A 24,773-nucleotide genomic window follows, 5' to 3' on the forward strand; every position below is an offset into this window, starting at 1 on the left:
ACTGAAACACCAATTGAGCTATGCAAGAAAAAACTTCTATGAAATTTGATAAACACCAAATGAGAAACACACACAATCAGAAAAAGAGACCGAGCATACCTGGTTGAAGGATTTTAGTAACTAGTCTTTGAAAGCTTATCCCAGTTCTTAGAAGTCAGAATCTAACGAGAAACGAATAATGGAATTTGTTTATTGGGGGAGTCAAAATCAAAATTTTTAATTTTAGCAGATCAATTGATTGCAGGTCGACATGGAAGAGAAAGAGGAGTGGACCGAACGGAAGGAACGAAAGAAAGAGAAGAAGAAGCATAGGCGTCATTACCAGGGTTTGAAGAATCGGCTAAGCGGATCAGGAATCGACCGATTCAGATCGGAATCGGTGGTCACCAACATCTATCTCTATTCTCTAATAAATCAATACAGCCGATTTCTGGATAAAAGCACCAGTCATTTGAACATACATACATCAAAAATGCTAATTCTGGAGGACTTTTCAGATTGATTCCGATCCGAATCTGGTTTTCCGTTAAAAGCTGAAACCCAATCTTTTTTTCCTTCACTCAAAAGTTTAAACCAACTTTGGGGTGGAGTGGTAATTTTGAAATGACCATAAAGCCCCTACCCCCTATTGGATTAGTATCTTAACCAACAAATATGGGTGGGCACTTGTGATTGACTACCCCACATCAATCTCATTGACAAGTTACAGCCTAAAACCAATAGTGGAAGTCCTTAAAAACGACCTTCCGAGTAAACAATAATTACTAAACGGAAAAGGTTGTCTGAGAGTCTGAGCTGCCAAGGCAGGGCTTGCTATCAACCTCTATTTCTTTCCCTTTCCTCATCACATGAAATGTCCTTTCTGCACTTCAATGTACAATATCGTTTTATTGTATCTCCTTGGTGCACTATCTTATATATTTAGATTTTTAAAGTTTTATTTTGCCACTTGGCAAAGTTCGATTGGATTGAGACTTGACACCGGGAAGGACCCTCAGGGTCTACTTGTCCACAAATATTGGACCCCTTTCTGATCTGCCATGTGGCAGATTTACATGTGCCCTTATTTTCCTTAATGGTCTGTGTAGGAAACATATGCACATACTAAAATAATACTAGAACCTGCTAAACCACATAATTTTTTGGTTGGTTTTAAGACGACCGGAGCCAGGGGTGGTGCCGGACCTCCACCGCTTTGGGTGGCCTTGGTGCCTTGACAACTCTCTGCCTATAAAAAAAAATATACAGCATTCCTTTTTCTTTTCCATGAGCAAGTATTATTCTTCATAGGAATCTTCAATTTCTGCATAATCATCTACATGTAATCTGACTCTCTGTTCAATAGAACTTTCCTATAAATGGAGGGAAAATGGGAGGAAAGTAAGAAAGACTAAGCTTTTGTAGAGGAGGAAAATGTAAAAGTTGTTCTTTGGTATGATACATGTGGAAGGTCATGTAACAGCATCTGTAGTTTTGAATTTCTCTCCTATGCTTCCCCCGATCTTTGATTCTGGAATCGTTCTTTGATGCAAAAGATTCTGCTGATCAACAAAAATCAGGCTCTTCATGTGCTGCAGTTGCTGCCACTCTTTCTCCATCTGCAGTTCAACTTCCTCAAAATGGATAATTTTATCCTGAATCTCCTTCATCTGCAAAAATTGGTGACAACAAAAACAAGGTTTTCCAAAACAACAGTCAGAAGGGGGGAGAAAAAAGATACAGGAAGAAGTTGGTATAGAGCCAGGAATTATACACACCTGAACCTCAACTATGCCAGACATGGATCTCTCAACACCCTTCTCTTCCTTATCAAGCAACACTTGAGCCTCCAGAATGGCATTTTGCAATGCGGTCATGATGTTTTCACCATTAGTGGTGCCAGATTCTGCAGCAAAAAACATGTCCATTGCTTTTACAGACTCCATATTGGACCTCATTGAGAGGGTACAGCAGTTTAACAAAAAATGAAACTGAGCCACAAGAAGCCGCGGGGTTGAAACTTGAGTAACCAATTGCTTCATAATGACTTTCATTCAAATTCCTTTTCTCCCCCCCCCCCCTCTCCCCACCTTCCCCTCCTTCCGAGGACAAAAAGCTTTATTGATCATAAGCAAAAGAATAAAGGTATACCCTTCAAATAAGTGCACCCTTGGTGACGTGGTTCAGGGTTCTAGAAGGGATTCTAGAAGCAATTTTAATGCCGGAACCACATTTGAGGGCCAGGATCATTAGAAATCAGGAGGACAGAATATGGACAGATTTGTAAAGAGAATATAAGAAAATATCTTGCAAGCCAACAATCTGATCAGGCCAAATTTTTGGTTGAGTATAGAGAGAGACCAGTACTATCAATTGATGATGTCCAAGTCTTGAAAATCAGAAATCAGATGATAGATGGAACAGAGATCTGATCTGATAAACCAAATAAACAAAGGCAAACAAAGTCTAGATAATCAGATTTATAAGGTAAAATTCAGAGCCAGCAAGCAATTAGTTAATTCTTCAGATTGATATGGAACCAGAAGGTATAGAATAGGAGAGAGAGACAACGAAGGAAACAATAGAAGAAGAAGATAAATAGGAAGAACAAGATTAGAGATTAAGGAGGGATGTCACCTGGTTGCAGGAGATGACCAGAATAGGAAGAAAGGAGAAGAACAGACTGTTGACCAGATCTCTCAATAAGTCCACACACATGCACAGCACATACCAGCAAATAAATTCAACATTCCATTCCACTAAATTTGTTTAGAAAAACAGCCCTTATATAAACACCAAATAGACTCTCTTTAGGACTCCTAAACCAACTAAACAGCTGTTCAATTTTACCTAAACAAGAAGTAAGATTGACTCATTGACTAACTACTTGCTATAGAAGGCTCCTAACAAGACTTACACTCACTTAATTGCTCACCACTCAACTAAACTCTAGTATTACTAGAAAACACTTAAAAGAAACTAATATTCCCATATAGAACCAGACCCCCACTATAAGGGCTTACAATTAAGGTTAGGTACAAATGTAACTCCATAAACAAGTAACCAAAGGCCCATAGAACCCATTCATGGCCCAAAATAAGATCTTAGGTCCAAATGGGCAGTATTTACTGCATCACTCCGCAAACATCATCATAATAAAACACAGAAAAGGTAAAACAATGTGAAAGAACTACAATGTGAACAAAGGCTGCACACAATATTCCTAACAGAATCCTGTGTCTGGCTAGCTCATCTGCCATCCTAAAGCTGGTTTGTGCATCCAAGAGAATGAGACATTAGCTACATACAGTATATATACAATGCGTTGTAAGGAGACACAAAAACATTAAAGATCTGCTCTTAAGAGCAGAAGAAACAAATGACCCCAGCTTTCTCTCCTTCCACAATAACCGCCAAGAATCCTCTGCTCAACATATACATAAGCCTGAAAGCTAAAGAGATGAGGTCTCCCTTTTTAAAACACCTTCCCCCACCAGAGCAGAATAGGCTTCCGCCAATCTCCATGCAACAACCTGTTAACTTCCTGAACCCCTGAAGACACTGGATTTCCCATACAACATCCATCTCAATTAAATTTAGCACATCTCATACAAAAGCAGTAGGAGTCCTCAAATCAATAGCAACAGCCATCCAATATAAATCATATCAACTGAAAAATCTCTAAAAAAAATAGTGAGTGGCTGCCAATAAGAGGCCCTAGTGCTTGCTCTGCCCATGAGCGAATGCAACTCACTGAGCTGATCCTGTCAGAATCTCACATGGCACTCTCACCATAAGCACCAAAGGCAGCAATAAGGGCACTCCTCAAAATGAACTTACCAAAGACAACTGCTAAGGCAGTTGGTTGGTGCCCTGGCAGCATAGTGCATGCTCCCAGGAGGTCACAGGTTCAATTCTCCTGTCTTCACCTTGTGCCTTAAGGCACCCCTCACTCTTTCTCCCCCCCCCCCCCCCTCCTTTTCACTCTCTAGTAGCTGTAGTTAAAGTCCCATGAGGCACAGTAAGATAGGCAGACCCAAAAAATAGGGAACTTACCTGGCCTCTGAAGAGAGAAAAGTATCAGAACCATTTTATGTGTAGCCTCATAAGAGTCCTAAGCTTTAGATGTACTCGAGAGCTTAAGGTAATCAAGCTCCAGGTCATGTATAACTCCTCCAAGAAAGATTAGGAGTCAGAAGATCCGAATTATTCTATTAATGCAATCTGAAAATCCAGATTAAGGATCTCAGATGCAAGTAGGCCCAATAATCAAATCTGAGATAAAGGAAGCAACTGCGTTGTCAAGGAAAGAAATCAGATTGATTGATGGAAAGGGAGGGAAGAGAGATGAGACAGATCTTCTTGGAAGAAGGAAGAAAGAAGAAGAAAACACAATAGAAGAGAAGAACTCAGATTTGGGATACCAATCCCGTATGCACTGCTCAACAACACTACAACTCCTTAGAAAAACTCATATTCTTTACTCAAATCATCTCTAATTGATGGGGGATGTATTACATAGATATAGACCTTCTAAAATTCCTAATTTGACTCATAAAAGGACTCCTAATCACTCTAATACACTCAATAAAGAAAATAAACTCAAAACAGAATTCTATCTAGCCATTAAGTATCCTAATCAAACTCAAACACTCAATTTAACTACTAATCCCCTGTACTAACATTATCCCCACTTTATAGGCTTATAAATTAGGCCCATTACAGCAATAAACCCAAAAATAAGAAGCCTAAGGTCCATACTCCATAGAACCCAACCATAGGCCACAATAAAGTTTTATGAGGCCTCATTGACCCAAACCAATTGACCCAATTGGACAATCTTAACTGCATCATCTATTATAGATGAGGTTGTTAGGGATGGAGTTAACAGAAGTGGTATTGGTATGAGGGCAATTACGTAATCCCTTCTTCAAGGTCTCCTAAGGTTTGGTTCTCTAGGACTATTGTTGCATCTTATGCTCTTGTATACATCCTTCATGTTTTTAATAAAATGTTTCCATTATCAGACACCCATAAAGTCTTAAGACAATAAAACTTATTGTGCTGGCCACTTCATCTTTATGATTCCCACTTGCGGAAACGCAATCCTATTATTAGGAATCCTATAATTTCATTCTTTCCAAACACACCACCCTACCATACACAATATCCATTTAAACCCTAAAATCCTATCTTCCCAATCCTAACCTCCAACAAACCCTAGATTGAACATCTAACATCAATCACCATTCCGACAGTCCAATGTAAAATCAAAATTTTGTGGGCTCATCCTCTGCAGGATTTGAATCCTGATCACATGTAACTCCAAGAACCATTGAATTGCAAGGATCTAAACAGTAAATACTCCCAAGGGATACTAAGGCAGATCTGAGCTCCTAACAGTCTCATCATGGGTTGGTACAGAAATCACAGCACCAGACAACTAAATGTATTAATTTCCAACAGAGATGCTTTGTCTGTGAATAATGAAAAGAACTGCCAAACAGATACAAACATAAATGAATTCGCCAACCCTTTACAGGACATTTTCGCCAACTCAGTGAAATCACTCATGTACTGATTTCCGAGCTTTTTCTTATGATTACATCTAGTGTTACTGAAATTTTATAATCATACCTTCTGGTCTTGCTTTATCAGTATTTGATGAAATTCTTACATTGTGCCCTTCTTGAGTATTAGTAAGGTCTACCTCTGATAGAGCCACTACAGCTCCTCGAGCCGCAGCTTCTGCTACTTCGGAACCAACCACAGCCGACAAGAAAGCAACCTGAGAAGAAGTTGCAAGCCAAGTTTGAAAAATGGTACCGGTAACACTTATTGAGGAACCAAATAAGGTAATATAGTACCCAGTGCCATAATGTACCGTTTTAAGAAAAATGAATTTGCAAATAAAGCAGGCTCAAGATATACCAACCTGCCTTAATATTCATAGAAACATCAATGTTAACTAGAAAGCCAAGTTTGAAGCGATTTTGAAGCAGCAGGCCCTCCACATGGGATGTCTAATGGTAAGAAAAAGGCTTAAAAGGCCGGATCTATAGGCTAGTCCTTATCTGTTTCCATCTAGTTTCTGTCATCACTTTCCTAGTAGTTTTACACCAGGCTTCTCTCTATTATGCTTCTAGTTTATGTTTAGAAGTACAAGTTTTAGTTTAAGTTTTATTTCAAAAGTTGTAATGGAATTAGGTTTTCCTAATACAAGTATAAGTAGTAAGAGACCATGATATTCTGAATAATGCTTTGAGTTTGAGTTAACTCGTCTATTTAGTCGTGTGGATGCATGGTTGTTAGGAATTCTTTGATCTTTCTTCAATTTTTTTATCTCAGAGCTTCAGCAGTTCCAGCAATCACTTCTGAAAAGTCAAAGGACCTTTAATCAGCTTTCACAGTAGCACACTTAAATGTCAGAGCAAGATTTTCTCATTAGAATTGCAATCTGTAAGTCTAAAGTCCAGATTTTCTCATTAGAATTTTATTTTATTTGGTGTAAAAACTGTTAAGTACTAATGTTGTAAGGGAGTTATTGCTGGAAAAGTAGTTATTAGGGACTTATTTCCTTCTTCTTCTTTTTTTATTTTGGGTTTTAAATGACTGTATTTTGACATGGAAAACAATGATTGATGTTGAAACTTGCGAGATTTTCTCCCATTGTCTGCAGCATGAGTGTTTCCTTGCAAACCTTGAAGTGAATCCAAGTTGGTGTGAAGCCAAACCCCCTTTCTCTACCCTAACTCTTCTCTCTTAGGGTACCACCCTCTTCCTTTTCCACCAGTCCCTATTTTCCCATTTTTGCCTTAAATTATAGCCTCAAACACAATGGAGATTCATCAATTAACAAGAAGGAGGCATTAAGGATCATATTATCAAAGCATTGCCTAGGCGTCCCGGCACCTTGGACGCCTAGTTGATATCAGCTTGATTTTGGACTCTCTCTAATGCCTTGGATCGCCTAGACACCATGACAACTATGCTAAGGACACATTCTTGGAGTTCGGTAGTGACTAAGCACTTGATCACAGCGTTCAACTCGTGGAACAGCAAAGGAAGGTACTGTCTATCATGTACTTTTTTTAAAATTTTCATGAATCCTAGAATGAATTTTCTGCACTTTTATTTAGGAAACATCATCATTTATGGATGCTATTAAATCTGATTTTCTGCATCTATGTTGTGAGTTTTGTGTTAGTAGACCTTCCCAAACCCAAATTCATTTAATCCCTTGTGTTAGAAGTTCCCAAACCTGTCCTGCACCACCACTACACCTGAGTATTAACCAAACTGGATTGATAGATATCATGTTTTGCGATTTCTCCATAAAATACTAATTTTGATTTCTGATAAATTCTGGTTTCTTTTTTTGGCAAAATCGTTAAGCTGTTTTGAATTTCCCCATTATAACCCAATTCCTAATTAGTTTCTAGTATCCTATTCCTATTGTGATTGTGTATGAGAGCTGTCTTAGGCTTCTACATTAGATTTACAACTCAGTCCATTGCCTGATCAAGTAATAGGAGCCTTCCAGTAGCCACTAATAAAGTTTTCATAGAATCAAATCCAAAGATATAATCTGTAGTACAGAGCTACATGTGATGGTTGCACAATTCAACAAATCCCTTCGGAAAATTTAGAAATCCAAAGATCAACCAGTTTGATAATTACCATCCTACCAAACATGTTCTTTTGGAGAGTCAAATACATAGTGTAAAGAGTCAATAAGAGACGTTAGAAGTGATGTGCAAAACAATCAAAATTACATCTCATCATGTCAAAACTCAACCCTGCATTTTAGATACAAAATCGGTAGATCATCCTTGAGTCTATCCCAATGCTTTCTCTAGAATTCCTCTCTATAGACGAAGGTTAGTTTTTCCATCTTCTAGAAAATATTTCACCTAATCAGCCAGAATTAGAAGATCTTCAAGAGAGGAGAGAAGAGTTTATCTCCTTTTAATGGAGAGGAGCAAAGGGGAAAGCCTTATAGAGGGGTTAGAAAGGGTCACAAATATTTTGTTACATTTCTCAGAGGTTAACTCTGTACCTGAGCCACAATTGGGTTGCTTGCATCAGCTAGTGGTGTGAGACGCCTTCTTTTTGTCAGGGATGAAAAGACATTATTCTCTGCCACAGTTTCAGCATCGCTCTGGTCCTTTGTTTGATAATACTTATCAAGCTCCCCAGAGCCGGTAGGCCCTACAAACTCCTCCCCAAAGGAAAGCTTGATGAAACGAGAAACACATTCTTTCTCACTTTTGCCACCTACATGATGTGAAACCTTCTTCCAGTCATCACCATAATGCAAAATAGCTTCCATAAGATGCAGTGTATCTTTGTCAGTCCAGTCTGTCTTAGTATCTTCACTGATCTCAACTCGTCTGAAATCTGCTGCACTTAGCCCAACCCGATAATTTCCACGAACATAGCACCTTGCACAAAGAGTCAAGTCAAACTGCCCAAAACAAAACAGTTTCCTTGCTTCAGTGATTGCATCTAAATGATAAATACACTAGATTTTGAGCATTATATACACAAAACGTAGTATTATTACAACATTATGCAGAAGGTGAAAAATAACATGCTCTTAACCAACCAGATCAACTAATAATTCCAAATGATTTCCACAACTCAAAGTAGGCCAACTTACAGAACCAGAATAGGACAGAAGGCAAACAATGTTCTCTTCCCGGAAACTACAGAATTAATAACGAACCAAAGAGAATAATAATTCCAAATGAAATGGTAAGTTTTGCTTCTTTTTTCAGGATTACATCTTCTTAAAGTAGAAATTAAATGGTTAATAATGTTTTAATATACATTACGTCACTTTCTTATAAAGATCAGAAGTCAAAACAATATAATACAGGAAACTAACATAACGAATAGGGGAAATATAATCCCCCTCCCCTCTAAGTTTCCTTAATATCAACCCAATACCCAAGTTTTGAAAAATGATAATGCCCTCCCTACTTTTTAAAGATTCTATCAACCGTATCCTAACCGTTAAAAAACACCATTAAGTGATGACGTAGGCATGTCCTCTTTTTCTAAAACCCCAGATTACCCTTAATGTAATTTTATTTCAATTTTGCCCTCTTCAATCCAAAACCCCATTTCCTCTTCTTCCACTCTGCGTTTCTTCTTCTTCTTCCGCCAGCACCACCATCATCGCCACTACTGCCGCCACAGATCCTCTTCCACCACCACTACTGCCGAACCCCATTTCCATCTTCTAACCCAGCTCCTCCATCCCTCTCTATCTCCCCCTTCTTCTTCTTCTTCTTCTTCTTCTTCTTCTTCTTCCTCCTCTTGCAACCCCTTTCCTGCAACTCCGCCCCCACCCTGCTGCCAACGCAACCCCTTTCAAGAATAAAATTTGGGACTTGTATTTAAACCCTAGACAAATTAAAAATCCTTACACATCCTTGGTCCATCAGGGTGCCCCCATGATGGTAACCATCATAGAATTTTCATACTATGTTTATTTCTTGGAGTAGTGATGCCACAAGAGCATGTCACATACGTGACAACCCTCCCAATAAGCCAATAACTGTACTCAGAGGTAGTTTCACATGAGAATACTCTGATTGTAAAATTTCCATACCACGAGCTATTTTCCTACACACAAGAATGGGCAAGGATGAGATCACCTTGTTTTTGGAAGTTCACAGATGCAAGATGTTGAGCTATGGTTGTTATTGTTGTCAACACTGTCTGATGAAGTGCAATGCAGTAGCAGATATGGCAGCATTGATTAACCCCCCCCCCCCCCTCAGTGACAGTCATTGTTCAACACAAGAGATAAATGAGCAAGGTGACAAAGATGATGTTGAAACAGAAGATAAGGAGAGTGAGAACTTGTTCCACATTGTCTAACTTGTGTTTTTTTTTTTTTTTTGGGTGAATACAGGTTAGTTTTATCTAACTTGTGTTTGATGCTACCTAAGTTGTAAGTTTCAAATTCTACATTAATTGTCCCATCAAAAAAATTCAAACACTTCCTGTACCTATGACATGTTTCAACAAATTATAATATTGCAAAAACTTTATATAGATCAAGTCCATTTTCCCCCGAGAAAAATTAAGGTTGTTTCATGACTAGAATGCTAATCCTGCATCTGAAAGTTAAACCATCATCCCATGATATATATTTAGCAAAACGCGGTAACTGAGCATACTCGACAAGCTCTACGGAAGATTAATCTACAAGCTATGAAATCATGTGCACTTGATTGGACTAAAAGGGGAAGAAACATATGATTTGAAATGCCAGACACTAGAACTTGGTTATGCAAGAATGGAAGAATCAAATGACCACCTCAACGATTCCAAGAACTAGATATTAATTAACTGAACTATTGTAAATTTGGTAAGCTAAAGAAGCACCCATTTAAACACATGAGACCCAAAAGGCATATACTAGCTACTAAACTTACTGTAAGCAGGAGAGAGAGAGAGATGCATCATTTTGGTCGAAGAAAAATTACCTTGTCACAAGCAAAGCAAGCAATGCTGCAAAGTGATTGGCAACCACTGCACAACTTCTTCGTGGTCACCCTCTTCAACGACGACTCAAAACTACTCCCTCCCGAATCCCCACCCGTCGAAACCAAACCACCACCAGACTTACTTTCCTTCTCCTCCCACTTCGTCTGCTGCAGCTTCATACCCGTTGACGCCGTATAATTAATCAAACCCCAACCCTCAAGAAAATCAAACACCCTGCGAATCGAGCCCACGTCTCCAACCAATGTCTTCCTCACCTCCGTAAAAGTGATCTTCCTCGAAGGATTCCCTCTGTATCTTTTAATGATCGAATCCCTATAGTACTTATAAATCTTAGGGTTCTTCGAATGTGACTTCCCGTCAAAGAACTCTGGGAGGAACCGACGCTCGCAGTCGTGGATGTTGTTCCATGAAAACCACCCTACAAGGAGTGATTAAACAGAAAGACAATTAAATTAGGGTTTTTGAGAAGAAATGGAAGATGAGGATTTGGAAAAAATTCTTACTTGAATAGCTGGGGACGATGGTGACATCACTGATGGAAGAAGATGGTTCCGGCGGCCGAAAAGTGCTGGGAGAGGAGGTTTTCTTTGGGTCTGTGGCTAAAATTTCTTGTTTGACGACGACGGTCGATTGATTCTGGGTGGGCTGTGATGGTCGAGGTGGGTTTTCAGGCAGAGGCAGGAGAGGGGGCTCAGCTGGTGTAGCCATGGCGGGAAGGAAAGTTGCAGACGAAGCTTACAGCCTCCTATTCGTGGTGCAGTGCTCGCAGCCGGACCACCTATGGTTCGGCCATTCGCTTTGGGAGTGACGTGAACATACTCAGCTCTTCAATTTTTCAGTGGTTACAGATGGATTCGGATCATGGTTAGTAAATCCGGATATGGATCATCTCGATATACGGCCCAACCTCTTTAACGAGAAAAAAAAAAAAACGAAAAAACTCTGTATGGTTTTTTTTATGTTTTTTTTTTTTTTTTTTTTTGGTGAGAGAAGACTAACCGGTCACGTGCTTAGCATGGCTCCTTTCATGGGGGCAAGGAGGTCATTTTAAGGTGACAGGGTGGTTTTTGTGTTTATGCGTGGAAGCCACACTAGGGATTATTTTCCTCTCCAATTCCTAAAGTGTGGTAGTGTGGCAGTGCTAGGTGGAGATGTCGACACTTGGCAGCTGTCACATCCAACCGTCCATGTCAATGAGCTCAGACCTTTGAATGTGGCAGCTGCCAGGTGTCAACATCTCCCACCTAGCACTATCTAAGCATGGAAGTCACACTAGGCGCACGACCCATTAGCGTTCTTTCTCCTTTAAAATACAACCTTAGCCGAGACACTTAGAGGTGCAGAATAACCATCCCACCCTCATACAACAACTAAGGCAATTAAAGGCAGGATGTTGTGTTGATGAAGGTCTTAACAAATAAGCATAAGGTTAACACATTGGATTAAAATCCTCTACAATGCGGGCATCTTGCGGTGCACTGTAGTGCGGGCCTAATAACTCAACACGTGGAAGAAGTTTCATCCAATGGTGCGAGCGATGCAAGGCAGTTTTTTTTTTCTCTTTCATCTCGAACTTGGCACCGTTGGATGTCGCAACTTCCACATGTCAAGCTCTGAAGCCAGCATTGCAGAGGATTTTTTTCTAACACATTCCGAGAAATTTTTTTCCATGGAATGGACAAAGTGCAAGGTAAGATATGGATTGCACACCTCTGGGTAGGTGAAGCAATATGGAACTAGGAAATATATGATGTCCAATGAAAGATATGCTTGATTGAACTAACATTAGACAAAAGTAGCCTTGGTGCTATTGAATGTATAATAATTCAAAGAGAGAGGGATGGGTATGCTCACACCCCTCTCTCTCTCTCTCTCTTCCCCTTTTGAAATGATTCTTTTACCACTCAATCGGGGAAAGAGAGGGATAGCCACATAGACTGTTAGCATACCCAACCTTTTCCCTAATTCAAACGACATAGATCACTTCCTTGAAAAGCTTTTTCAAGAAATCATACTCTGAAAGATTCGAATTTTTTCAACTCAAATCTTAACTTATCTCAACTATTTCTGTTCAACTAAAACTTGGGGTTTTCTTTTTAAGGCTTGTAGCAAGAGGTGCTCCTCTTTACTGAATCTACATTTATTCCTTGCTATGCAAGCTTCTCGGCCTCCTCTATGGAAGCCGAGGCCATTCTCAATGGGGTTCGCTTGGCCTGCCAATTTGGATTATCACATTTGGTGATCTGCTCGGATTGTTTATCAGTGATTTTGGCGCTTTGATCATCTTCTTTTATTTTAGATTGGGCTTCTACTGTTGGTGATATTCTTTTTTCTTTTAGATATTTTGCCAGTATTAATTGCGTTTTTGTTTGTTCCTAGATTTTATAATAAGTTTGCTCATTTTCTTACGAAAGGTACCTTCAAATTCAAGATGTGTCGTGTTTGGTGGCCTTACCCTCCGGTTTTCCTTGTATCTAGTTCTATAGTTGGCAAGGCTTGCTCCTTTGATGGTTTTTTTTAATAAAAATTTTATATTTTTTTGACAAAAATAAACTATTTCTGTTCAACTAAAGTCTAAAACTTGGGGGTTTTCTTTTTAAAATACTATCAAATTGAGAATTCAACCCCCAAAAAAAAAAATCAAATTGATAACATAACAAAAGTAATATGGCAAGCACAAAAAATTGTAATTCCCTTCAATGTAGGAACAGATAAATAGTTTTCTTATCGCTACCTTCCCCTTCTTTCATAGAAAATTCAAACTTGCATTATAATGTTATACGATTAGTCATCGAGAGACTGTAGATACTTAGAACATGAAATGCCACAAACTGATCCCACAAATGGACACGATATTGTACGGTTTGACAGATGGACCTCACGATTATAAAACACATCATGTCAAGTAAAAAAATGATAGCATATATGCATTTTCCATAGTACATCCCCAAGTGATGTAGGATTATTTTCTGGTTCTACATATGGTTTAGGTTTTGGAGCTACATCAGTGCAGACAACTATGATGAACGCTTCAAGTCACCAAAATGTATTGAAGGGCACCCCATTAGTCCAATAACGTCAGCAATGCTTGCAGAAATGGCGAGGTTGAGAGAGATTGTAGTTGTTATATTAACAGAATCTGCAATTCGTTGAATCACAGCAAGGACATTTGAGGTGTTCTTGCTCCGCAAAATGAGTTTTTAGAGGTTGAAACGTCATGGTGATATCTTGCTTTCTAAGAACATAACGAACAGGTCCCATCAATACTTGCATAGACAAACTTTCGCAACTTTAAAACTAGAATGAATAGGCTTCTATGGTAGGAAAAACTATCAAAACTAAACAAAAATATTTCTGTTTTGTAAATAATGCAGGGATAAAACTAAAGAACTAAAACTGACTCTTAGAATAAAACCCATACTTCAACATCCATTAACTTACGGTTGTAAGAAACGAAATGTGGAAATGACATCCAAAAGAGGAGAAGATCTTCAAGAAGTGGATCGAGGACCTATCTCTCTCGTGTTTTTCATTACCAAACAGACTACTAACGTGCGAAACTTTTTTTAATAAAATAAATTAATACTTATATGGAACAAAAACATTTCCAATAGAGTCTACTCTCCATAAGTTTTAGTGGGGTGGAGTTTCTGAGTTTCAAGGATTTTCATAACAAATAAACAAGAGGAAAAAAATATATATATATATATATATTTGGATCGAAAATCCGAATTCGGTCCGCATCCGTATCTGTTTCGGAGTATCCGAATTCGTTTAGAGATATCCGGAAAAAAATCCGAATACTCCGATAAAAATCTGAATCTGAATACTTAATTATAAAAAATTAAGTAAATAATGATCTTGAGGGTTTTTGAAGATTCAACAGGTTCTAGAATATGAGGAAAAGAGAATCATGATCTAAAACTATTGATTGAGAGTGAATTGTATCCACTAGGGGGAGGAAGGTTCAGGTTACCCAAGGTAGAGGTGTAAACGGATGGTCGAAAATTCGAATTCGATCCGCATCCGAATCCATCCGAATCCGTTTAAAGGTATTCGAATTCGACCAAGAAATATCCGAATCCGATTACATCCGATCCGTATCCAAGCCGAATCCGATCCGTTTACAAGCCTACTGGCAAGTTGAGCTCAGGGTCTCCCAAAGTGTGTGGCTGTCTGAACCAACTTGGCAACTGGTTCATTACATGGCCTGCCCGACCTCCCAAAGTTGAGCTAACCCAATTAATATTCAGCCTAATGGGCCCAACCTGATAACAGCCCGTCTGTATTTGGGTTTGAGTGGACCATTTAAGATATACCTGAAGATCTTCCACACCTCCCCATTATAAATGGGTTAGGCTAATATGAATCCACCCCAATAATGACGCGTTTATGTGTCTTTCTTTCTCTCCTTTTTTTTTCGAAAATTTTTTCCTTTCTTTTCTTGTCAATCAAACATGTCTTAATTTGAAAAACTGTTGTACTGAATGGACAAATTAGGTTATGTTAGAACATAAAATCTGCAAGAGTCTCCTAGTCTAGTTAGGTTTATGTGACTTTTAATATGTAAATAGTTATTCAAAAAAATGAATTCGAATCTGGTTTGTATCCATTCATTCGGATATTTATTTGAACAATCAAATATCAAATACTAATTCAGATAAATACTATATAGTACCACACCATTATAAATAATTTTATATTTTTTCTATTTTTAATAATATTATAAATAATTTGGATTTGATATATATATATTTTGCAAATATGATTTCAAATGCCAAATCAACACCAACTTATCTATGAAATAGTTTCTTTACATTTTATCTCTTATCATGTCCGTACATGGGAGGATCCATATGATAGAGGACTTCACACTCAAGACACCGGTGGAATTTTTAATTCCACATTACTGGATGAAATGACATTATGTTGCCAAAAAAAATATATATATATATCCATTTTCCACTTCTGGCAATATCACAATCTTTTAAGAATTATAGATTAAACTTTGAGCCATTTTTTTTCTCATTTTGGGCTGAACTGCTAAACCCTTGTCAATGAAATAGATATATATTGACCTACCCACCTTTTGCCATGTGGCAATTTGTCAGGAGTAAGAACTTCACCATGTATGTTGAAAGTTAGAAGTACCTTGCACTAGGAAAAAAAAATGGGGAAGTACCTTTTGTAAAAGGACCAAGTTTTTCTCCACCCATGGTAAATGAGATCTGATTCACTACGAGCTGAGAGGGCAGGAAAGGGCATCAGGAGGGCATTTTGGAAATATACTAAAACCCTTTAAGGGTTCGTGAACTCTAAGATGGTGGGTGAACCATCCTCTATGGGTGGAGGGAAACTTAGTCCTTTGTAAAATGTTAGTGAACTTAGAAAACATGAAGCATAATATTAAAGTATGCTATACACCTAGTAAGTAATGTGTATTACTGAGCTAACTTTTTTTTTTTTTTTTTTTTCTAAATAAAGAGATCTATTCATTATCCCGTGAGTAACACATGGAGTTTGAGTTACAATTCTCAAGAAGCCATGAAGTGGACAACGACTCTCGTACACAAGATGGATAGGGTCTTCCTGCTAGAGTATTGCCAGAGCATTAATTAGCATTTCTAGAAATATGGGAAAAAGAGCAAACTCTAAATCAAGTAGCTTGATACAAAACATCCTCAATGATAGCCTATATTTGAATGGGACACAGACTTGAAGGGCTTCTAAATAAGTCGGATAACCCTTTCACAGTCAGATTCAACCAATGCTAAGACCAATAGCTTCAAGAAGACCTGCTCGGATGACTGAGGATTCACCAACCAAAACATTGTCAAAAGAGATGATCATAAATTTTGCAAAAGTAATAACTCCGTGGTGATCGCGAATTGCAAACCCGAAACCACTCTTCTCATTATTTGCAGCCAACGATGCATCATAGTTTAGTTTAAGGAAGGGATGGTGAGGGGGAGACCATTCTTTTGGAGTTGAGGGGGAACTCGGACACTAGGCAAATCTCGGTTAACTGGGCATCCCAATATTGGGAATGGGCAACTTGAGCTGAATTAATGACTTCGATCGAAAACCACTAACGACCAAAGAAACTATACAGACTCATAAAACTTTTTTGGTCTTTGTTTTTTTTTTTTATGAGAACAAAGAGAGAAAAACAAACTAACAAGAGGAGGAAAATACAATAGAGTTAGAGTTCAGAGCTTTTATGGCCAGATTATAAGCAATTACATAACAGAAAGGGTTCCCTAACTTATTAAACTTTAAGTCCAAGTCTTGGCCTACAGAGCTAATATACAGAAGGTCCTGAAGAAGATGCCATGGCCAAAGATTAGTAGTTGGTACGTGATGGAAGAAGATCAGGGATCTGTTGATTCGCACACCACACTTCTTTCATCTTCAGCCCTAAACTGGAAGCATGATCGAGCCCTGTGTGAATACAAAAAAGCTCGGGTTCCAGCTGGTGAGTAGATTTGATCTAACCTGCAGCAAGCAGCTTAAACTTGCCATTTAACAAAAAAAGGTACGCCCATCCTACTGTACTTAGACCTGAGGTTTGAAATCTTGCACATATTAGGACAGGAAAATTGAAATTAGGTAAATTAGAAAATTTAGAAGGATGAGGCACCTCCTCAAGCTGGGGAACAACATCATAGGAGTGAACAATGGGGGGGGGGGGGGACAATTCCAAATCAGCTATCCAACGGTCAATGTTTCTCATAACTCAAACTAGATCCGGTTTCTCATGACGCTAGACCACCTTGTTTCGAACAGACCAAATAAAGTAACAAGAAATAATAAAAACCCTAAAGAACCAAGATAAAACTTGTTTGTCCATCTTAAACTTAACCATCATAGAGAGACAGAACTTTTCCAGAGAGGAGTGAGACAAGAACTCGGTTCTCAGCCCCAGCGGACCAGCAGTCCAAATACATTTAACCCAGTCACATGAAAGGAATATGTGCCAGTATGACTCAACACAATTTCCACAAATAGCACAATAAGGGTCGATCGGAAGCCATTTGTGTAAAGTTGCCTCGATTGGGAGACCTGCATGTAGCACATGCTAGAAAAATAATTTAAATTTGGGATGTAATTTGAGTCTTCACAAAAACTTCCACCAATTCGAGAGAACAAAATTAAAAGATTAAAAGATGGATTTGGAACCGACAGAGATCTAACAGCAAGTTTAGTGGTGAATTTTTCAAATTTAGTCAGAGTGCACCACCAACTATCATCAGAGAGAGACAAATCAATTCAATGAATATATAAAGAAACATCCACAGAGATACTAGAATTAAGCAAAATAGAATTCCACTGAGCATTAGTAATGAATTTATCAACTTTGTCTGTCAAACCAGCAATGATTGGGGATGTGAGAGAACATCCAGGTATAGATGGAATCCATGGATCAATCTAAAAAAAAGTCGATTCTTCAATAAAATCGGCCAACTCCATATTGCTAACAATCACTCTTTCATATCTCTTGGGTCCGTTTAATTTTCTCCAATATCTTAAGATGCGAGCATATTTTTTGATCATTTTATATCCTACCTTTATACTGGTGCATGTAAGTTTGTTACTTTGACAAATTTATTTTATGTAAAATTAAAGGCTTAAATAGCATTTTTATAACAAACTATGTATGAGAATTCTTCACACCATAACCGTTGAAAATGAAAACGTGGTACCAAAAACATGATAAATAAAATCACATATGCATGGACCCAACAAGTAGACTTCAGAAAATATGTATGCAAATTATCCTCTAAACTAATGCTTTTTATAACAAAACTGTAAGCATTATTGCATATTTATTATACAATTCACATTTACCATATAAGCTACTCTCAAACATAAGCTATAGTTTCTATCAAAAAAACAAAAAAAAAACTATAGACTCAATAGGGTAGTATATTTGTATAATTCATTGGCTTTATCCCAAACCCATGTACATTTCGAGTTTAAGCAGCCAAACCTATTAATCCTAACCACGGCATCTTTATTATTAGGGAAAAAGAATGCCGCAGCATCAACCATTAAATGTGTAGATTCTTGTGCATGTCTTTTCACATCCAACCTGTGGATTCCACATTCTCCCTCTTCATTAAAATCCTTTATTAGATGATTTGGTTTCCCACCCCTTCATTGGTGGGAACTGGGAACTGGGAACTGCATTTTGACATCGTAGCAACTCCTCACCCTTAGTATCATTATTATTATAAATATCACCAACCACATTAAAATATGATACCATTAATGCAAAGATTATCTACATAGACAAATAAAGGAACACTTCATCACGGTCCACCATCATTGTGCCATTGTACAAATGATATGACAATCTTAACCATTGGATAGAGAGTACAAGGTGTTCATTCGTCACATGTCAAATTTCATGGCCTAATTTGATCAAACAGTTTTCTTTATATTGGCTTGCATCTATTATCTATATACATGTTTGTACACATTTCGGACACTCCAACTACTATTATGCACTCTCTCACTCTCTCATAGGTCTAGATTCTCAAAGCTATGCACAAAATTCAATTGAAATGAAACTTAACATGTGATAGAAAACCTCGGGGTCGACTTGTCCACAAATTTTAGACCCTGTCTGAGCTGCCAATTTTATAACCAGACTAATAGGGCTAAAGTCGGCTAACCTAATAAGAGCCCATCTCTATTTGGGTTAGAGTTGGCCATTTGAGATATACCAGACGATCCACACCTGCCGATTATAAATGGGTTTGGCTCATATGAACCCACCCACCAATTCCACTCATTTATGGGAATGGTTTGGAATGAGTATCATAAATGAGGAAAAAGTATTTTTAACCTTCAACTAATAGAAAGAGTAATAATTCGGTTTTCCTTCTCTCTCAAGATGAAAATTTTCTCTTGGCTCTTCTATGTCCAAAACCTAACTCCCCGGTCTATCCGTTCGTGGCTGTTAGATCCAGTAGCCTTCGATCTCAACCTTCCATACCAACTAGGCTTTTTTTCACACCTTCAAACTCTAGCTGGTGTGGATAAAGTGTCTTGATCGCACTCAGCTTTTATGAATCCTCCTTCGGGTAATTCTATAATTCACTTATAGTTTGAAAAATTGGACTTTGTACTAGATGGTCAAACCATGTTATGTCAAAAGATCGAATCTACTAGAGTCTCCTGGTTCAAGGTTTCATGACTTTTAAGATGTAAAGTTGTAAACGGGTAGTCGAAAATGTGAATTCATATTTTGAATTTCTATTCATTGATTTGAAAATTTATTTCGACTATCAGATATCAAATACGAATTCAGATACCTCGTGGTCTCTTGATGATAATCAAATATGGATTCAAATATTCCCTCCAAAATTATTTTAGTTTATATAAAACTATTTAAATAATTTATACCTAAATATGTATGATGTATTCTACATTTCCTTAATATTATCACACCGCGAAATCAGTTTTATATTCTTTTGCATATGGGCTGGGCCTTGGATTGATTATATCCAATCCAATTTGATTTTACTATAAAGTTTTAGGCTGTGGCCCCAACAATTTAGACGTAAAGATCTGAACCATAAGAATGAGTCAGACAGAATCATTTTTCTTATCCAAAATTAGATCAAGCAATAAACTACTAGGTTTGTCCTCATTCAAATTTGTTATAATTAATTAATAAAGATGCATGGTTGCTCTTGTATTATTTATTCTTTAATCAAGTATAAGTTAGGTAGAGATTAGGTTTATTTAAAGACTTTCTAAACCAACATCTAGTTGTTAAAACATATTGACTTTGTACTTCCTTTCTTGCCTTACACTCCTCATTTAAAACTCTTGTAATAATTTTTTATAGTTCATGAATTTGCTAAAGCACAGTCTCCAATTCCCTTCAACTTCAACATATTCCCCTACCAAAGTCATTAGAAAAGGAGGAAAATATTGGAGATGGATGATCAAGTTGTCTTGTCTTTTTTAAAAGATAGGAAATATTGATAGAGATGTGAGATGACCTAGGGTTTGACAACTTAACATGTTTGGTGTATAAAATATTACTTTTAGGGAGGGGGATCGTTGCCCATTTGTGTGATTTCTGCATCCGTTTGGATGGATTTTTCTATTTCATGGGTCGGGACGGTCATTTTATCTTTCCTGTATATGAGCATTGACGTCACGCAACCGACATCCTCTACTTCCACCTGCCCCTACTTCTGTATGCACCCTACACACAATGAGGTACGCAAAGACCATCTTATCCTCACTCGGGCAAGGCGCTTGGGCAGGGATAAGGCGGTCTTTGTGTGCCCCATTGTGTGTAGGGCAGACACGAAAGTAGGGACAGACGAAAGTAGAGGATCCGGACCCACGCAACTTGACAACCTTCTTTTTCCCCATTTTTTAAAACTTAAGACACCGGTTGGATATTATACATTATAACTCCCAAGCTAAGCAATCTAAAACCCTATCATTTCCATCAACAGCAAAGGTTAATGGGATTGCCCTTACTCATTGATCATTCCATGAGCTACCTAGTTTTGGAAGTGAGTGGATATTTTGTAGCAATATTTTCTATGTGAGGCAGCTCAAAGGGGGACCAAATATTCAAACAATAGACATGGGTAAAGATAGGACCCTCAACATTCTTCCAACTGGAAAGTGATTTAGAATCAATGTTAGCAAGTGCTATCAAAGCTAGGGTGGATAGTAGTAATTTTCAATCCTTTTCTCTCACTATTGGGAAGGTCACCAATACTGCTTAATCCAAGGCTCGATAACAGGAATTGCTATGTAGGTGGGTCTCATCCATCTGCCGTGTATGTTAAGTAGGTGGGTCTCACCCATCTGCCGTATATGCTAAAAGGGTGCACGTTCTTTGTTCGAGAGCGTATCTGGGCGCAAGTTGTACCCAGACACATGGGGCAGGGTTTGGGTCATTTAGAGGGCCAACAAATCATTGTTCCCACGCCCATGTGTCTGGGCGTACCCTGCGCCTCCACTGCAGAAAACTTATCCCGTGTTAAAAATACAAGCCAAAAAATATTTTAATGTACAGATCATAGATTTAAAATAAGATTAAGTTTTCTTTGTTTGTGGAGTATATCTGTTTTTTTCACCGGTGATGTGATTATGTGATTGGATTTTTGAGTCATCATCACCATTTTAAGTACATATCAATGCTTTTCGAATTAAAAAAATATTGTTTTTGAATTTACAACCAATTTAAATCGATGTTATCCAATACATATCAATATCGTATCAGTATTGACCGTAACCAATATCAGATCCTATACCATGAAAGATGAGAGGAGGGTTTGAAAATACCAATCTGAATTAAGCCAGACGATATTGGGTTAGGTTGGTAATTAAGCCAGACAAATAAAAACCTCGTAATAGTAAAATAATACATAATGAAAGAGTTTCTATTCAATTATTACCAACTTCATACGTTATTGTAGTGCTTTGATGAGCATTCGATAATCCATAACATATATTAGCAGTGGATTTGATGAGTAAATCCACTTACATTTCTTCAAACAAGGATTGAGTGCTGGGAAAGGCACGTGTGCCACTCAATCACTCCCCAGCTCTATATTGAATCCCCTTATTATATTTGAGAGAGAGAGAGATGCCAATTCCAAGGCATTCCTGAGCATGGAATGAGGTATCGGTATCGGATTGGTGGGATCGGTGTCGGTTAAGGCCGGTCCTAAATAAGAAATTGGTATCGAATAAGGGTAAAATCGTATAAATAACATGATTTTTAATGAAAATTAGGAGTAAAATCAACTGATCTAGCCAATCCAAATCGATAGAGTGGAGACCGATACCGTCTTTGATATTGATACCTCTCCCTATTCCTGAATGATTCAAATATTGAAATTACCCTTTTGACGGGAGGGGGAGGTATGAAAAGGCAAGACAGCTCAGTAAATGTGAGTGATCACTGATAAGTGATAACTACACGCGCCTAATTTATATTTACACGCTTTCAGCTTGCACTTTATAGTAGTGACTAGTGAACCCCCATTCCAATAAAAAACAGTACGATGGTGCAGGTTGTTATAATTCGTACTCCCTAACTAAATGATTCCCATCCAAGAGACGTTATTTAAAGTGGGAGACATCAAACCACGCACAGCGCCGTGATCCTACTTTTCTCACTTTTCAGTGGGCCCCTATACCTAGAATGTGCCTCTAGGCTCAAGGCGGCCCCGTGGTGTTTACTGTTTATTGTCAATCATTTTGAAACACACGCGACGAGCATAAACACTCATGCGCGTGCGACGTAGGATTTGTTGATCTCGTCTCCCGTGCACCTATCACATGTGCCACGTGTATTAGAAGATCCCTTTTAACTATGCAAGCTCTCTGAGCATGGATTGTGGTATCTGTATCGGATCGGCTAGATTGGTGCGGTATCGGTCGAGGTAGATATTGATCTTTAGTCACAATCTTAAGACGGAAATCAGTATCGGTCGTTGGATAGATTCATTATTGACCTAGGCCGATCCTAAGATGAAAATTGGTATCGACCAACAGATCGGTTACATCGGTATTAGATCTGGATCGACCGATCTGATCCGATCCCGATTACAACTACTTTGGTTTTTTTGAATTTTTTTCATAAAAAAATAAAAAATAAAAAAAACTGTTTTGTAAACTATTTCTAAGATTTTTTAAATTTTATTGTACACTTGGCTCTTATTTTGTTCATAATTTCACTAAAATTAAGTATTTTCACTTTTTCCCATTCTTTTAAATTTTTTTGACCGATACAGAGACCGATTCCTAAAATTGGTATTTTCCCGTTTTTTATCCAATCCAAGCTCGATACAGGCTGATTCAAATTGATTTTCAATTAGTATCGGCGGAGACTGATACCGATACCGAAATTCCTGTTCCTAAGTCAACCGAGTTCAAGCCAAGCCTTTCACCAAAAAAATAAATAAAATTAAGCCAAGCCGCAAAGCCACACATGATGCATGCGTGAGAATTATAGTATTTTTAGCTTCCTTCGCTTCTACTGCTCAGTGAGCTTCGAGTGCCGAGCGGCGCCACCTGAGGCAACTCTAATTCCAATGCGCATTGGAACTCCAAAGCGCAACCCAAAAGTTAAGCAAGATTATTACTGTCTCTGCCTCCTTAGTCGGCTATTTTAAGGGGTATTTTTGTGATTTCAACACCTAATTGGTTCTTCTTTTCTTTCTTTTTCTCTTTTTTAGGGCTCCAAAGTTAAAACACTCATTTGGTTCTTTTACCACTTTACTTTCTAAGCAAATATTATAATGTGATTAAACTTTAATTCTACATGCTTTCATAATCAAAGAAATCAAAATCAGTAGAAATTAAGGGCAAATGAGTCATTTTAAAGTTTTGATGTAATGGGTAAGGTAGGGGCCATGGTCCATGGTCCATATTTGAGGCAATCAATGAGAGCAAAGACTGAAAGAGCACACTCATTTAAAGTCAAAAGAAATCAAAAGCATTCTAGCTTGGCATTCTTTATGTTGCCTATTTATATAAATCATTATTGTTCTTGGAAATCTGTCTTATGTGTGACATGGAGTGCATGATTGCATCTTGTTTGGATACTCATTTCTTTCTTTATATGTTTTTTTCTCATTCAAGGTAAGATTTGTTTTTTAGTTATCCCATGTGCATTGCATATGATTTGAGTTTGAATTATTATTGTTATAGGTAATTGTGTCTTGTTACTCATTTTATGAAAATAAATACCATCTTATCATGTAAGATTGAAAAAAGTTGTAGAGTAGTAATATCATAACACATTTTGTTATAGAGAAGACAAAGTGTAACCCCTCCACTAGTGTGGGGGTCAACGGAAGCACATGAGATAGCATTAATAGGATTGGGATTTCTACTTTTCATAAGGAGTGGAGTTGTCATTTTGCCCCATCTTGTGTCTGGATGTAAGAGCTATGCTCCTTAATATAGTCTTTTTTCCCTCTATTATAATAGGGTGTGCTTTAAAATGGAAGAAGATATTGAGTTTTCTACCTTTGTTTTTACATTTTTATTTGGTAAAAAATAATTTTGTATACTGCCATGTATAAACATCGTCATCAATTTAGTCATTGAATAGGTATGAAGTGGTGATTGTGTAATACCATTTTTGCCCCCTTTAGGATAAAGGGCGATCGTGTTCATACAGAACTGTGTATGGAAACCCTTTAAAACCCCTATAAATTGGCTACCATAGTTCTTATTTATGAATAATAATTTGTTTACTTTTACATCAAGATAGA

General features: G+C 37.8%; 1 protein-coding gene across 1 annotated transcript; it reads right to left on the minus strand.

Annotated features, from left to right (window-relative positions):
- Positions 1 to 1,266: 1,266 nt before the first annotated feature.
- LOC122650316 (SWI/SNF complex subunit SWI3B) lies at positions 1,267 to 23,780 on the minus strand. The gene is made up of 7 exons (XM_043843710.1): positions 23,769 to 23,780; positions 11,007 to 11,245; positions 10,482 to 10,921; positions 8,039 to 8,446; positions 5,617 to 5,767; positions 1,758 to 1,885; positions 1,267 to 1,649 (listed from the first exon to the last, which is right to left on the minus strand). The coding sequence occupies exons 2-7, from the start codon at positions 11,209 to 11,211 to the stop codon at positions 1,452 to 1,454; spliced, it is 1,530 nt and encodes a 509-aa protein (XP_043699645.1). The 5' UTR covers positions 11,212 to 11,245; positions 23,769 to 23,780; the 3' UTR covers positions 1,267 to 1,451.
- Between the last annotated feature and the right edge of the window lie 993 nt (positions 23,781 to 24,773).

Source organism: Telopea speciosissima, chromosome 2 (assembly GCF_018873765.1).
Source record: "Telopea speciosissima isolate NSW1024214 ecotype Mountain lineage chromosome 2, Tspe_v1, whole genome shotgun sequence".
Lineage (NCBI taxonomy): Eukaryota > Viridiplantae > Streptophyta > Magnoliopsida > Proteales > Proteaceae > Telopea > Telopea speciosissima.